Genomic DNA, 16,879 nt, shown 5'->3' with positions numbered 1-16,879 from the left:
TCCTGGGCCCACATCCTGAGGGCCTTAGAGGACTGTTTTTGGTCGCTTGTTTCAGAGGACCCGGACCTATCCATCTCCGCATCCCAGCACGCATTAAAATCGCCACCCACAATGAGAGCGTATCCAGTAAGTTCCAACATATTCTTCGTGATTGTATTATAGAACGCTGAATCAAATGTGTTAGGGGCATACAATGCTATTAATGCCATCTTCCTATGAGAGAACTCAACTTTTGCTATAGTAATCCTTCCCTCCGTGTCCGACCACACATCCAGGACTTTGATATCAAGGTTACGTCTTGTAACTATGACGACTCCTTTTGTCTTATCGTCGGCTGAGGATGAGGAGATAACGTGATATTGTCAGTTTGCTAGCCTTGACACATCACCCACCAATAAATGCGTCTCACTAAGGAGAGCAATGTCAATATCTCTTCTCTTCAATAACCAAAGGACACTGGCACGCTTGTGTGGGGCGTTAAGACCCCCTGCGTTCCTAATTAAAATATTCAATTTAGCCATGGTCGAACTTGTCCAAATGCGTGGAGAACATACCAGTGCAGCCAGGCTGAGGACAGAAGCGCTGATCCAGGCGGGCCCAGACGGTCAATCCCAAGAGTTCAGAGGAGGAACAATTACACACATACAGGACAACAGTACAGAAAACACAGAAAAATACCACCCCAGTTACAACCCCCCCTACTTCTACTCTATACCCTAACCCACCCGTCCTAATATTAACCCTCCTATACTCATTCTCCAATCCCCTCTCTATGCTCCATCCACTAAGGATGGTCATCTTCCTATCGTTTCCCACTGGAATCATGGATCCAATAAGACGCTCTCCACTCCGACCCCCTCTCTAGATAAACCCCTGATTAAACCCCCCACTAGTCCAATAAACACAAATAAAAAGAAAAATGTTAAATTCAATAAAGTTATCGGTCGAAAACCACCGTGAGCCTTGGCCCTAACATGAGACAACTATAAGGGAAAAAATAGCTATTATTATATAATAACTCAACATCAACCCTGTAACCAACTACTTCCGAATCTGCATATCAATGTCGCAATGCTATAGCACAAATGAATAAAGGAACATTAAAAAAATTAAAGCATACCAGAAGATAGTCTAAGGCAGGACCCGATCACAGGCAAACAGATGTCATTTAAACAGCAACAATAAAAAGAAAAAGGAAAAAGGGTTATGGTCAAGGTGCAAGCATTTAACCGTCTCTCTGGTCAGGCACAAAGGCTGGAATGACATAATCCTATATAAGAATAGAAGTAAACACCTTCATTAACCCGGGGATAGTAATAAGCTATACCTGTCACAGCCTGTTATTATATATTGCATATATATATACTTAACCGACCTTCTACGACTGGAGCCTAAGGCTCAAAACAGCCAAACCCCGTCAAGACAAGGAAAACAACAAACGTGAGCCTTGGCCCTAATATGAGCCAACTATAAGGGAAAGATTAGCCATTATTATATAATAACTCAACGCCATCCCTGTAACCAACCACCTCTGAATCTGCGCATCAACGTCGCAAAGCCACAGCACAACTGGACAAAATAAAAATGAAAAATAAAAATAATAAAGCATATCAGAAGATAGGCAGGGCAGGACCCAATCACAGTTAAATTGTGCAAACAGATGCCACTTAAACAGCAACAACAGCCAAAATACGTAAACATTAACGGGTCCCGAATGATTCGGTGCGGGCGATAGCCTGGTAGCATGTTAGTTAGCCCGAGGCTAGCGCGCAAGCTAGTGATGACCAGCCAGCACGCTCGTAACTGAAATGAACATTGTCCAGCTAGCTCGCTAGCTTCCATAGAGGCGACACACACGTACGACCATGAGGTCAGCATTAGCAAGTAACAGAAGTCATTGGGATGCCCCGCTAGCTTGGATGGGCAGTGGCCAGTTAGCCTGTTTGGGCATGACAATAAGCATTTGTGAGTAGTCCGCCCTATCAATGTATTTAGGACCACATCGCCACGTCACTCACCCGACATAGTTATCAAGCTACAGTCTCGGCTATCCCCCCGAGATATTCCTCCGCTTTAGCCAACGACCAAAATGAACGACGATCATCGCCCTTACACAGCACAGATAATCTCGCGGGGGCGAATAGCGTAGGCCTCAGGCCCAGTTTCCATAGCCTGGCCATGACCACTTTGTATCCGCCTCTCTGTGCTTGAACCTCCGGCGTAAAGTCTTCGAAAATGGCCACTTTGTGATCGCCGAGACCTAGTTTACCCCTTCTGGCACGGGCCGACCGCATGATGAGCTCCCTCTGTTGTAGCCTGTTTAGCTTGACAATGATGGGCCTCGGCTCCTTGTTCACTCCAGGACTGGCCTTGCCCGCTCTGTAGGCCGACTCGCATACGGGTGGGCTGGGGAGGACATCTTTCCCCAGTATTTTCTGCAACAATTCCGGCATGGTCTCTGAGAGACGACCTCCCTCACTGCCCTCCGGTACACCAACAATCCTGATGTTGTAGCTAGGGATGCACCGAATGGGAAATTCTTGGCTGAAACCGATACCGAAAATAGAAAACAGTTGGCCGAAAACCGAAAGCCGAAAGGCCGAAAATGATTCATAGAAAAGATTTTTTTTTACCAATGTTGTGGAACATTATGATTATGGAAAAATATATGATTATGGCAAAACTTAACTTAAATAATAAATAATCACTATTATGGGTCCATAAAACATTTATTCAGCACTTCTGAATGCATACAGTACATTAATTCCATCTTTTCTCTGGCTGCGCAGCGGACATCTGTGCTCTACTGAGCGCACCTTTCTAGTCCCCAGCTGAATGTGCTCGCTTGACTCGGCACAGTAGACGCGCGACAGACAGACAGCTGGGCTGTGTTAACATTACAATGTACAGTAGCGCGAAGTAAAGTTATGAATGCCCGAAATAACATAGCATTACAAAGTACAGTTGACAGCTGGGCTGTGTTAACGTTACAATGTACAGTCGCGCGAAATAACGTTATGAATGCCCGAAATAACATAACGTCACAAAGTACAGGTCCAGCTCAGTATGATGTCATAATCAAACATTCTAGAACATTTGTGTATCTATTCAACAATTCTCTCACAGCTGAGTGTGGACAACAGCGGGGACGAGGGAGAGTAACTACATAACATAGGCAGAAACACAATCCCCCCCCCTCTCGCTCTGAATAATATGCATATTAGATCACTCAGTGATTAACCGCGCATATAGTAAATAAGGATATAAAGCATGTTAAAGACGCATTTATTGGATGCGTTGTGCGCAGTTTACATAGAAACAGCGCGACTCCCGACAGCGCGACATCATCACAACAACACGCAAATAATATGCATATTAGATCACTCAGTGATTAACCGCGGCATATAGCAAATAAGGATATAAAGCATGTTAAAGACGCATTTATTGGACGCATTGCGCGCAGTTTACATAGAAACAGCGCAACTCCTGACAGCGCGACATCATCACAACAACACGCGAGGTTGTTAGGTTGTTTCTGTTTCGGTGACATATTTTCGGTGAAAAAACTCTTTCGGCCAAAAGGCAATTTTTTGCCATTTTCGGCCGAAAACTTTCGGTGCCGAAATTTCGGTGCATCCCTAGTTGTAGCGTCTCTCCCGGGACTGCATTTCCACAATTACCGACTGTAGTTTGGCAACATCAGCCTGCCTAGCCTGCAGGGAGCTCTCCAGACACGCCAGCCTCTCGCCCTGTTGTGAGGCCTCTGTCGTTAGCGTGGCTAGTTCGTTAGCATTAGCCGAGGAGGCAGTGTGTAGCGACTCCATCTTCTCTCTCAACGGGTCGACCGCCAACCTAATTTCCTCTGTCATCTCTCGATGAAGGGTATCAAAAAATTCCGCCTGTACTTTTCTTTGTGTTTCAGCAAAGCGTACCTCAAAGTCTGCATGGAGTTTGGTCATGACCGAGAGAACAGCTTCACTTATCTCACTGATTCCGGGCGACGGCGAGGGTAGACCCGGTGGCAGTTTGCCGGCTGGAGTGCTCATGGCTCTGGTCTCCATCGACATCGCAGAAAGTTGAAAAAAGTCGACGAAAGTAGTTGAGACTCGAAGAACTTTCACTTATACAAAAACAGACTGAACGGATATATATAACAGACCTGCTGGGGCAGCGGACTAAGAGCATGGGACACAAACAGGCTGGATAAGATGGTCAAGAAGGCCAGTAGCGTGGTTGGGGTGGAGCTGTACTCTAGCAAGGGTGGCGGAGAGGAGGAACCTTGCTAAGCTCCAGGCCATCAGGGAAAACCCCTCCCACCCACTATACACAGACTTGGCTGACAGGAGTAGCATGTTATAGGCTCACACTACCTAAATGCAGCACTGAACGGCACAGGAAGTCCTTCATTCCGACAGCCATCAGACTATACAATGCATCACTGTGCCTCACTGCATCACTGAGCACAGAGTGACAATTACCATCTTCCTGGACTCTTACTTTTTAAACAGCACTGTGCATTATTACACCTACTGTAGACTTCAGTATATTTTTACTGTATTTATTTACTGTATCTTTTATTCTATTTTTATTCTATTTCATTTTATTCTATTCTTAGGCCATTTGTTTTGTTATTCTTATTTGTGACTTGTTCTGTCTAAATGTTTAATGTTGAGTGATTTGCAGTTTCAAATTTCCCTCAGGATAATACATTTCTATTCTATTCTATTCTATATCTTTGAAAAGTCTCCATTTATTCAACACTTCTGAATTCACTGACAAACTGAAATGTACTGACAAAAATAAGGTGCATAAAAAAGCAAACAAAATTCCTCCACAGGCTACTCACCATCATAAGTAGAGAGGCAAGCGGTGTTTGGGGACAGAGTGAAATCTTCTTAAAACACTGCCCCTCCACTCATTAATGGAACTTTTTTGTTAAGTCCTTCTCAAATGCCAACTGAATTAAATTGGGCTTAGTTGCGTCGATGAAGCATACTAAGGCGATGTTCTGTAAAGACGTTCTTGAGGGTAGAAAACGAATTCTCACAGAGTGCCGTGCTAGCTTCAGTAGTGTTGTTGTTAACATCAGTGCCCACTAGGGCTGTCCCCGACTAAGGATTTGGATAGTTGACTTTGATTGACAAAAAAAATAAAAAATAAAAAACGTTGGGCACAGCTGACTCAGTGGGCGGGCCCGGCCGCCTAATGCCCGCCCATGGCGCCGGGACTGGGCCTGGAGCTTAGCAAGGTTCCTCCTCTCCGCCACCCTCGCTAGAGTACAGCTCCACCCCAACCACGCTACTGGCCTTCTTGACCATCTTATCCAGCCTGTTTGTGTCCCCTGCTCTTAGTCCGCTGCCCCAGCACTGCAGGTCTGTTATATATATCCGTTCAGTCTGTTTTTGTATAAGTGAAAGTTCTTAAGATAGAGAGAAATTAGATTTTTCAATTGCCTCTCTGCTGCTTAGTTCAGCACCGTGGGCAGCGCCAAGCAAGCCACAGCGCCGCTGTCCCATCTGAAATGTATAAAAGGGAACCTGTGTTGAAAAACCATTGTGCCCCCCCGAGAACATTTTATGCCCCCCCACTCATTTGTTTTTGCAGCCTGGTCTGCCTGTACCCCACCTCCCTCCTTTCCCATGCTGCTATGATGCCTGAATTTCCCCAAGGGGATCAATAAAGTAATATCTTATATGATCCTATATTATCTTAGGTGTGTGTGTGTGGCTTCCTCTACAGATTGTAACAACATATTGTGTCCTCTTTGCAGGCTCACAGTAGCAATCGCGCACATAGAGGGCACAACCAACATGGCGGCACAAACAGGTGAGCTCTACTTTCATAGCACAGCAATGAATAAAATTGATTGTGTGGGCTATTCGAAAAGAGGAATTACCACTCGATCACCAGTAAAAGGCACTATTCTGTAACAGGTTAACAATTCTGCACTGTACATTGGAATATTGACAAAACCATACTTGGTAATTTACTGTATATTGGAGGGGGTTGGGTTAGGACATTTGCAGGGGCCAGTTTCAAATTGCAGTCTCCCGTAGGTGTTCTTTGAGAGTGTTTTTGAAAGTGGGTAGTGATTCACATTCCTTTACAGCTTTGGGTAGGGTGTTCCACATTGATGTGGCATAATTGCGAAACGTGTTTAGTCCCTTGTTTGAGCCGAATCTGGGTTTAACATGATTTGTGGAGCTCCCTCTGGTGTTGTGATCGTGGTATTCACTGACCTTTGGGAAGTATTTTGACATGTACATGGGTACCTTGGTCGTATAGTGTATCTTGTAGACCAGGCCCATTGCAAGTTGCTGTACTCTGTCGTCTACTCTAAGCCATCCTAGGTTGTCAAAGTGGGCAGAGGTGAGGTGGGTTCTAGGAGTCAGGTCAAGCAGTAGTCTGACCAGTTTGTTTTGAGATGTTTGTAATTTTGTTTTTAGTGCCTTTGAGGTGCTTTGGTACCATGAGGTGCAAGCATAGTCGTAGTACCCTTGAATGAGTGCTCCTGCCAGAGTCTTCAGGGTATTCTTGTTTACCAGAGAGGAGATCCGGTACAAGAATCAAGTTCGTTGGTTGACTTTTTTGGACTCTGTTTTGCCCATGTGTAATGATAGTTTGTTATCAGCGAGCCATATGCAGATTTTGCCTAGTTCTGAGTTGAGGGTTTTTTCAACCTGTAACTTGTTCTTGTCAGAGACCAGCAGGGCTGAGTCGTCCGCAAACAGGAAAAAGTTGCAGTCACAAGCTGACGACATGTCATTTGCATTGATTCTGGCCCCATGTAGAGCAATACTTCCTCATGAATAGATGAACTATGGGATACATAGCAACCATTGTCATATCTTTTCAAAAGTGCTTTTTAGCATGATTGCAAACGAAAAGGTGAATGAATGACACAGGTAAAACATTGCTCACTGAGGCCACCTTCTGTTCAGTAACCACATTGCACTCCTAGTATCTCACTCAGTCTTAAAAGTTCTATAATGTAAATAAGAATTTGTTCTTAATTGATACTGTTTGTTTTCATCACTTGTGTTTGTGTTAAACTAGCACAATGGCTCACAGGCCATTGTCACTCTTTTTTTGAGACAATGGCCCCACCGTTATGCTTTTATTTTAGCATGCTAACGTGATGAATTAACTGGCTTGGCTGGCGCTTTTATTTTGAAGGCAAAACTTTTCCACAGCAAGTCTTATTTAAGCCTAATTAAACAAGCTTCGCACAGCTACAGATTTGCCGCTATCGACCGATGTACAGCCAATGATCTTCGGTAGCTACTGTACAGCGCGTAAACTCCATTATCGTTTCGTTAGGCACACAGGCGCATTCAAATATAATATTTATTTACATATATTATATCTTAGGAAGTGCATCATTATTACTTTACTAGGACCCCAAACCTTGATCTGCAGTTGATTATATCCTGTGGTTTTCAAAAAGAAAATGGCGGCTTGCTCATTTGTCAACTCTCTTTTTCAACCTAATGTTGAACCTAAAATAGGTTTCTGACAACTAGTATGAAATATAATATTTTAATTTAATATGAACTTACTTCGATGGTACAGTGTAGGATAATGCACTGTAGATGATATGATAGAGAGTATTTGTTCTTAGTGTTTGTTTTAACCTGTTTGGAATACCAGATGGGTGGGTTTTATCACATCAAGACAATAGCATCAGGTAATCACAGAAAAGTATGGTAAATAGTTTTACACAAGTCTAAACCTTGTGGCACTCATTGCATTTCCATGGTGGGGCTTCTCCCTAAACCTAGATGACAGTAGACATATTTGTAGCTGAATCACATTCTACCAAATTAACCAAATATTGTTTTGCGGTGGAGTATCTGAGAATTATTTGCGAATAGTATCTGACCCAGGTTTGTTACATAGTAATAAAATGGTTTTAACAAATAAACCCATGATTTTCAGTTCTAAGCAGTATCGAGCTGTGATTTTCTTATTGTGCGTGCCATCATCGTGGAAACAAGACAAGGTTGAAATTCTGGATGAATGCATAACGGCTGACTTTATTCAGTGTCTTTACATTTTGTTAAATCTATGCTGAGTCCAGCAGTGAGAGGGGGGGGGGGAAAGAGAGTTTGTGAGTGAGAGAAAATGTATGAAAGTGAGAGAAAAAAGGGAGGGGGAATAATCACTTCAGATTAGCTGTGAAGGGAGATATGGAGAGGAGTATGATAAATGAGACACGTGAGGAGAGAGGACAGACAACTGTATTAGGTGTTGGTTGCCAGAATGTCTTCGATCCATGGGAGCAACGTGCAGAGTTTGACGTAGACACCGGGGGAGTTGGGCTCGGCACAACCTCGACCCCAGGACACCAGACCGTGGACGTTCCCCGAACACACCAGAGGACTGCCAGAGTCGCCCTGAGACAGACAGACAGACAGACAGACAGACAGACAGACAGACAGACAGACAGACAGACAGACAGACAGACAGACAGACAGACAGACAGACAGACAGACAGACAGACAGACAGACAGACAGACAGACAGACAGACAGACAGACAGACAGACAGACAGACAGACAGACAGACAGACAGACAGACAGACGCAGAGAGAGGGAGTGTGTCAATACAACTACAATGAATGGTTTATTTCGAATAATATAAAATAATCAAAGAATAACAATGAAAAAATACAAAGAGGATTTACTGTAAAAAAAAGAAGAAAAAAAAGTTAAATAAAATAAGGAATAGGGCGGCCGGGTAGCGCAGCGGACTAAGCGTCTGTCTACCACCACAGAGACAGTGGGGATCGAATCCAGCTGTGGTGCCTCCGGCTTGGTCGGCCGTCCATACTGACACAATTGGCAGTGTTAGCGGGTGGGAAGCCGACGTCTGGGTACTATAGTCAACTAAGATTCATTCTTTTATTTTAGTTTTCATGTTGAATGTGTGTTATTTCTGGGGGAATTATAGAAGCACATCTCTGGCGTCACAATAATATTTGCAGATTTGCTCTTTGATAGAGTTGTCAATTGAAACAGACATAATCAATTATAGTCCACGAAATCCCATCGCTGTCAGTCAACTAGGAATTTTTAGCGGGCAGGAGGATGTACTGTGTAGATCCCTCCACATACTATAGAATGAATGGAGCCATTGTGAGAGAGAACTTACATTGCATGCGTCTCTGCCTCCCTCCATGTAACCAGCACACATCATTCTGGCGGTGATCATGCCAGGGTAGGCATTCTCACAGTCCTGGTCCTCCACTACAGGAACCTCCAGACACTGCAGACGGTGAGGCAGATTGACTGGAATAGATGGAGATAGAACACACAGATAGACAGACAGATAGATTTGAGGTTCAGGTTGATTCCACGAGTATGTCCAAAGTATGGACTTTGTGCAAATATTAGGGATGCTCGATATTGGCTTTTTTACCGATACCGATATACCGATATTGTCCAACTCTTAATTTCCGATACCGATATCAACCGATATCAACCGATACCGATATATGCAGGGTTTCCCCCCCCAAAAATGGAATAATTTCAGGTAATTAACATTACATATCTCTTGTTGTGGAATTAACACAACATTATGCATACTTTTGACAATAAATAAAATCAGAATTTGTTCTTACTTGCTTGCCTGGGTAAATAAAGGTTATAGAAATGTAAAAAAAAAAAAAAAAAAAAAAATTGAAAACCGATACCGATATTTTCCGATATCACATTTTAATGCCGATATCGGCCGATAATATCGGTAGGCCGATAATATCGGACATCCCTAGCAAATATCCATGCGAAGGTTCTGTGTGATCAAGGTCAGTATTATGAACTCACCCTCCTCTCCCATGGCAGTGTTACCCCACCCAGACACAGAGCAGGAGACACCTGCATCTGTGCACCCCTCGGGCAGGGAGATGGGCGCCACGGCCGCGGTCACCGTCACAGGGTGGTAAAGCTTGATCAGCATGATGTCATAGTCCAGAGTCTGGTAGTCGTAGCTGTGGGCAGAAAGAGGACCAAAGGGTTTGAGTTAAATCCTGTAAAATAGGACAACAGAATCAATCATGCAATCGTGGACAAAAAGTGTAATGCACAACATAAACTGAGAGAGATGAAGAGCCATATACGTTTTCAGAGGAACACTGTTTTCAAACTTAATTATCTAAAGATGGTAAGTTGAGTGTTCTGTTCACTCATAGATGAAGACAGTCGAGGTTGAGTGGTTTCTTGTGATATATCACATTCTCACTCCAAGTTATATCTTCCCAACTGCAAATACATGTCCAAAAGATTTCAAAACAGACTTATATGGTTCTTCAGTGCAATAGTTGAATTAAAGTCGGCCATTCCTGTGCCCCAGGACAATTCAGTCAATATTTATGAACATGCACCACATCTCCTGGAGCTAGATATCAGAAAGAGAACGTCCCTGATGTCACTGGCATGGGGCTGGTCCCTGACTTTGTGGATAAAAGACGTAAAATGTTGATTTCTCACACCCACATGAAGTTTACCTGTATATTTTAGAGTTTCTAACAGGCCTGGACCAGAATTCAAACATCTTTAGGATGTAAAGAGTCCCACCCCCCAAACAATCAGTTTATTGGACACTGATTTTACATCCAGGAGGTGACATCACACATATGCGAATAATACCCCGATTTGATATGGTCAGAAATTCACGGATTCAGCCTTTAAGTAGACCAGTAGTCACAATGGTTACAGGGTCACAAAAAACGCCATCATATTTTAGAAGTTAGAATTATGTGAAAACATTCCAAGAAATGATACACCTGAAAGCTATAATATGAGCGCATGCCATTTTGATTTCTTTCCACCCACCTTTGGTGCCACCAGATGTTGTCTATCTTTATGAGCTGCTCAGTACCTTCAGACACGCGCACGTCGTGTTCTCCCAACATGACCTGCATGTAATAGGGACTGGCAGAGGAGCGAGAGAGGAGGAGGAAGGATGCATGATTATGAATCTGTATGAAGACTTTATATAAATATTCCCTAAAGATATTCCAGAAAAATGCAAACAGTGATGTTATTTTTGTTAGAGTGGATAGAGAGAATAATAGCAAAGGTGCTAACTACAGGTAGGCTTTTTTATTTTTATTAAAATTCTAAATGATGATTGTCCACTTTTCTCCATGCAAAAGATACATGCATGTCATTCAAAAATAATTAATATCTTGGGAGAAAGGTGTGTGTGACCCATCATAATTTTTCAACTAGTCGTAGAAAAAAAAAAGATAACCAATCAGGACAAACGGTAGACAATAGCATACATTACATACACATAAAAAGCAAGGACTGGACACCAAATAGACCAAATACATTCGGGACAGACAATAAATAACCAGATATTTTAAATTGTAGCTCCTTTATCTCCTCTTTCAGTCTGTGTGCTTAATGGTTTTTCAATCTCATCTCATCTTGTTTCACAATCCCACAAAATCACCTTCCTTCCTTCACAGCTGTCCATACTCACTTGTACCAACAGTGGGCGACGGAGAGCACCCACTGCTCATTGATGAGCACGCCGCCGCAGAAGTGGTAGCCGTAGTTGAGAGACACACACACACACACACACACACACACACACACACACACACACACACACACACACACACACACACACACACACACACACACACACACACACACACACACACACACACACACACACACACACACACACACACACACACACACACACACACACACACACACACACACACAGTAGAAGGAAAGGACTTTGACTTTTACCAGAGTATCTATTACATTTTTTATTTATACTTTTACTAAAGGAACTGTGCACTTCTTCCACCACTGATTACTTACCAGCTATGCAGAACTGATTTACATTTACATTTAGTCATTTAGCTGACACTTTTATCCAAAGCGACTTACAAGTTCTGTACGACAAGTCATCAGGAAGGGCTGAGTAACAATGTTCATCAAAGTGTTGAGTGCTACACTTGATTCTTTCCATGAATCACGTGGTAACATTAACAGTGATGAAAGTGAAGAGCCTGTCTTTCTTGATGTTAACAACAGTGTACTTGAGGGAGTTGATTCCATCTTTGCCCATGGTGTGTCTTGTATTATACATTAGATCATGTCTCCTGTGATTAAGTTCATTCTTCCTGTCCCGCTGATGCTTGATCATCCGGCATTTGCCAATGATCTCATTAGGCCTGGAAATATGCATTCCTCTGTAGGTGAGGCGTAGCTGGATAGCATCGTCTTCCCCTCCCCAACCCCAGAACTGAAAAGCCATTGATTTTCAAGAACTGCTCTTTGGACAGTGATGTGGCTCCACCAAAGAGAGTCTCATAGTCTAACCTGAAGCCAAACTTGTCAACAGCCACGGCCAGGTGACGAGGTTGCTTAAAACACCTGTAGGTGTTACGGTCATCCATAGGAATCAGATCCACGTCGCTGAAGACAAAGCAGTCATAGTTGTACTCTTTCAATGCTTCGACATAACCGGCGTTCATCAGCCTGCCTTTGTTGAATGTCCCTTCTCCGTGCTGGTTGATTATGTAGACCCCGTAGTTGAGTTGCTGGCGCTGGAGGAAGGGGTGAAGGTAGTGGAGCCAGTGCAGCAGGTGCTCGGAGCGGTTGCGGAACGGGATGATGACCGCCACCTTCTGCGAGGCGATGCAGTCTGGGGGTTTGAAGAGCCCCCCCTCCTGGAGAGCTGGGTTCTCCGTGCGGATCGTGTCGAGAGTCGGCAGCGATAAGTTGAACTCCACGGTGAACGGACCCAGCAGATGAGGAGATGTGTCTGGGCAGGGGGGCAAGTTTGTCACCAGCTTTGTTTCGTCCGAATTCTTTACCGTTGATGCGGAAACATTCCTGGTTTGACTCCATGTCCATTTTAATCCATCTGGTGATCTCGTTTTACAGCAGTTAACATAGCTGAGGTAAAGCCAATCGTGCATTAACGAAAATACAGCTAAAAGTAAAATACATGGAAAGAATATCTTTAACAGTTTCCACATCTTTAGTAATTCCAAGTATTTGTTCCTATGTGAATTATTTGGGTCAAGATTGTGAAGTAGAGTCAGAACACTACAATAGAGCTCCCGAAGTGGTGTTCATTCTCCCCACGATGATGAACATCTGAACCCTGTGTAACTGAATAGTGTAATTCCAGTTAAGCTGCAGTGTGATGTCATAGTAGAACCAGTTAGAACAGGCTAGAGCGTTCTGGAACATTGTGAGGTCATAGCGGTGATGTCATAGTAGACCCGCCCAAGGGTATAAATAGAGAGCCGCTACGAGGCTCGGCCCTTCTCAGTGAGATGGCGAGATGAAGCTTCATGAAGCATTGAGGCTTTCCATCCAATAGTACCACACATGTGTTGAAGCTTCATGGTGTATTTGCTCTACTGTGCCATCAAGTGGACAATAAATGTAGAACAGGCAGAGTGATTATAATGATACCCATGGCTTTGGTGTGTGAAGCTTTGATGTGATGATGTGATGATGATGCCAAATAAACAAATAATAGTGGGTCTCATTCCCGAACATTTTTCAAAGATATATTCTGGAAGACTTAATAGACTGTTTTTCTGACAGAATGATGGCAGGGACAGAGGAGAAAGTGCTTGTGTTATTACAACATTCTATTGTTTAATAGGCTGTTTTTCTGACAGAATGATGGCAGGGACAGAGGAGAAAGTGCTTGTGTTACTACAACATTCTATTGTTTAATAGACTGTTTTTCTGACAGAATGATGGCAGGGACAGAGGAGAAAGTGCTTGTGTTATTACAACATTCTATTGTTTAATAGACTGTGTTTTTCTGACAGAATGACAGCAGGGACAGAGGAGAAGTGCTTGTGTTACTTCATTCATTTTTATTCAGAAAAAGCAACTTTTCCACAGTGCTGGGGCTCAGGCGGTTTCTTTTTTTTGACAGGATTTCCCCAGCTTTTGAAAAGACCCTCTCACAGGGCACAGATGATGCTGGCATACATAAGTACTTTACAGCAAGTTTGTACAAGTTAGGATACACGTTTCTTTGTCTCTCCCAGTAATCCAGGGGGTTCTCCATCCGATCAGTGTTGGGTTCGGATAGGAACTTATGGACCTCCACTGTTGCGTCCGCAGTGACACTCGGGCCCTGGGTCCTGGCCTCCTTGACTGCGGTGTCTAAACGACTCCACATATTTTTACCTAGGATAGACAAACAGGCTGTAAGTGATTGAATACAATAACACAAGTACAATGTGTCTGTCCATTACATACCTTGAGTCAGAGGCTGCGGAGCTTCCGATGATGATGAGGAGGCGGAAGAAGAAGCAGCGCTGCTTCGAATGCATTTAGTGCATTCGACTATGAGCTTCTGCTCCGCAGTTGCTGCCTTATTAGGGCTAAAGAATCCAATTTTCTTGAATCTGGTATCCAGCAGTGTCGCCAGGGTATAGATAGTCGCCGTTTGTACGCCTTGAAGCATGTCCCTCAGTCGTCTCCTCATATTCTGAGCCATGGCCGTGCTCTCTGGAGTTAGGACAGTTTGCATTTCGTCCTCCACTAAGCCGTGTAGCATCGACAGCAGGGGAATGACCTTTGAGCCGGACACTCTCTTCTCCTCAGACAGCTCAACGGTGGCATAGTCAAATGGAGCCGGCACTCTGAGGGATTCTGCTATGATGTCATATTGTTCCTGTGAGAGTGGGGCGATGTCGGTGCGTAGGCCGGCCAGAGCTGCTCCTCCAGGTTCCCTGAGGTCATAGAGCCGCTGGAGCCTGTGGTAGGTGCTGTTCCAGAGCTGCTCCTCCAGGTTCCCTGAGGTCATAGAGCCGCTGGAGCCTGTGGTAGGTGCTGTTCCAGAGCTGCTCCTACAGGTTCCCTGAGGTCATAGAGCCGCTGGCTGGAGCCTGTGGTAGGTGCTGTTCCAGAGCTGCTCCTCCAGGTTCCCTGAGGTCATAGAGCCGCTGGAGCCTGTGGTAGGTGCTGTTCCAGAGCTGCTCCTCCAGGTTCCCTGAGGTCATAGAGCCGCTGGAGCCTGTGGTAGGTGCTGTTCCAGAGCTGCTCCTCCAGGTTCCCTGAGGTCATAGAGCCGCTGGAGCCTGTGGTAGGTACTGTTCCAGAGCTGCTCCTCCAGGTTCCCTGAGGTCATAGAGCCGCTGGAGCCTGTGGTAGGTGCTGTTCCAGAGCTGCTCCTCCAGGTTCCCTGAGGTCATAGAGCCGCTGGAGCCTGTGGTAGGTGCTGTTCCAGAGCTGCTCCTCCAGGTTCCCTGAGGTCATAGAGCCGCTGGAGCCTGTGGTAGGTGCTGTTCCAGAGCTGCTCCTCCAGGTTCCCTGAGGTCATAGAGCCGCTGGAGCCTGTGGTAGGTGCTGTTCCAGCGGGTCTCCACCTCTTGGATCAGCTTCAGTGTCGGCCGGCCCATTTGTTTCTGCACCTGCGTCAGTCTCTCCTATAAAATTAGCCAACAATAATTGATTAATTCAAGTGTCACTGCAGCAGCAACTTAAAAAAAACAGCATAATTTAGAATATTGCAATGAAATAAAGCTCACCTTTGCAGTGGTGCTGCTCTTAAAATAGCCCACTATCTTCCTTCCTTTGTCCCGGATCTCGGCCAGCACAGGGTTCTGGTCAAGAGACTTTTTAATGATTAAATTTAAAGAATGCGCCACACATTTTCCGTGATGCAAATTAAGCTCCGTCACACAGGCAGCCATATTTGCTGCACCATCAGTCACAATGCAATGCACACTCTCAGTAATGCCCCACTCCGACATCATTTCTGCTTTCACTCTAGCCATATTGACAGCAGCATGTGCCTCAGGGAAATGCAGAACCCCCAAAACAACCGAATGCAAAGTGGTGCGTGCATCTATGAAACGCCCCGTCACCGCTAGATATGCACCCGTGTTGATGGAGGTCCACATATCTGATGTTAAGGTAACCACAGTTGCCTCAGACACCATGGCTTTAGCTTTCTCCTTGGACTCCTTGTAACGGTCGTCCACCATAGCTTTCAAAGCCTAAAGGAAAGAAGAGAACAGTCTTGGAATGGCAAAGGGAAATGGGGTAGAATGCTACAGTATATGTGCTCACATACATACGCACCTGTCTTGTGGGGAGAACATAGGTAGGATTCAAAGCTCCAACCAGCTTTCTGAACCCTTTGTCCTCCACAACACTAAAGGGGCTGGGAAGCCTCAATGACCATATTGACCAAGGCCTCATCCACATCCTTCTTCTCTCCTGATGACAAAAACAAAAGCAGTATTAAATTACAGATGTCATTAATTACTCACATTTAAAATATAAATGACTGTCGTCTAATACAAACGTACTAGCAGGGTGTATGCTGTCTTATCATTGCATTCTAAAATGGTTCACCTGAGCTTGGCCCACCTTGGTTGGTGTCCTTGTGCTCATGCACGGCTCTATAATGCCTCAGCATAGATGAGGTGTTGTTGTTGTATCCAAAGTCCTTGGAACACAACTTACACTTCACCTTTTAAAATACAAAAACATTGAAGAAATAAATTAGAACAAGGCATACACTGTGTTATAATAATAATAATAATAATAATAATAATAATAATAATAATACAACGTTATATTAGCAGTGCACCTGTCATACAGAAACTGCAGCTCAAAGTGCTTCACAACAGAAAAAAGACAGGCATAAAATGAGCTGTGCCGACAGTTTCACATTAGGGTCTAACATCCCAAAAGGCCACCTTGTTTATGGTTTGGTTCGGTTTAAAAAATAGACAATAATAAAAAGAGTAAGATAGAATAGACACTGACAGCGTAAAATAGTGCAATACTATGTGCATACAGCATACCTTATTAGGAGAGATCAGCTCGAAATGGTCCCATGCAGGGGACATGAATCGCCTCTTTGTT

General features: G+C 44.2%; 2 protein-coding genes across 2 annotated transcripts; both read right to left on the bottom strand.

The window, feature by feature from the left end:
* Positions 1-8,243: 8,243 nt before the first annotated feature.
* On the bottom strand, positions 8,244-11,566 carry LOC311223515 (trypsin-like; the record flags this gene model as incomplete). Its single annotated transcript, XM_084308297.1, has 5 exons — positions 8,244-8,396; positions 9,153-9,289; positions 9,824-9,987; positions 10,832-10,930; positions 11,487-11,566. Coding segments are annotated over 5 exons (633 nt in total), but the record flags the coding sequence as incomplete, so codon positions are not given.
* Positions 11,567-11,993: 427 nt separating this feature from the next.
* Positions 11,994-14,807, bottom strand: LOC311223514 (beta-1,4-galactosyltransferase 2-like; the record flags this gene model as incomplete). Its single annotated transcript, XM_084308296.1, is given in 3 exon segments — positions 11,994-12,267; positions 12,269-12,890; positions 14,258-14,807. Coding segments are annotated over 3 exon segments (1,446 nt in total).
* Positions 14,808-16,879: the final 2,072 nt, after the last annotated feature.

The sequence above is a fragment of the Notolepis coatsorum genome (assembly GCF_963971535.1).
Source record: "Notolepis coatsorum genome assembly, chromosome: 2".
NCBI classification, from domain to species: domain Eukaryota; kingdom Metazoa; phylum Chordata; class Actinopteri; order Aulopiformes; family Paralepididae; genus Notolepis; species Notolepis coatsorum.
This window is presented reverse-complemented; position numbering and strand designations above follow the sequence as displayed.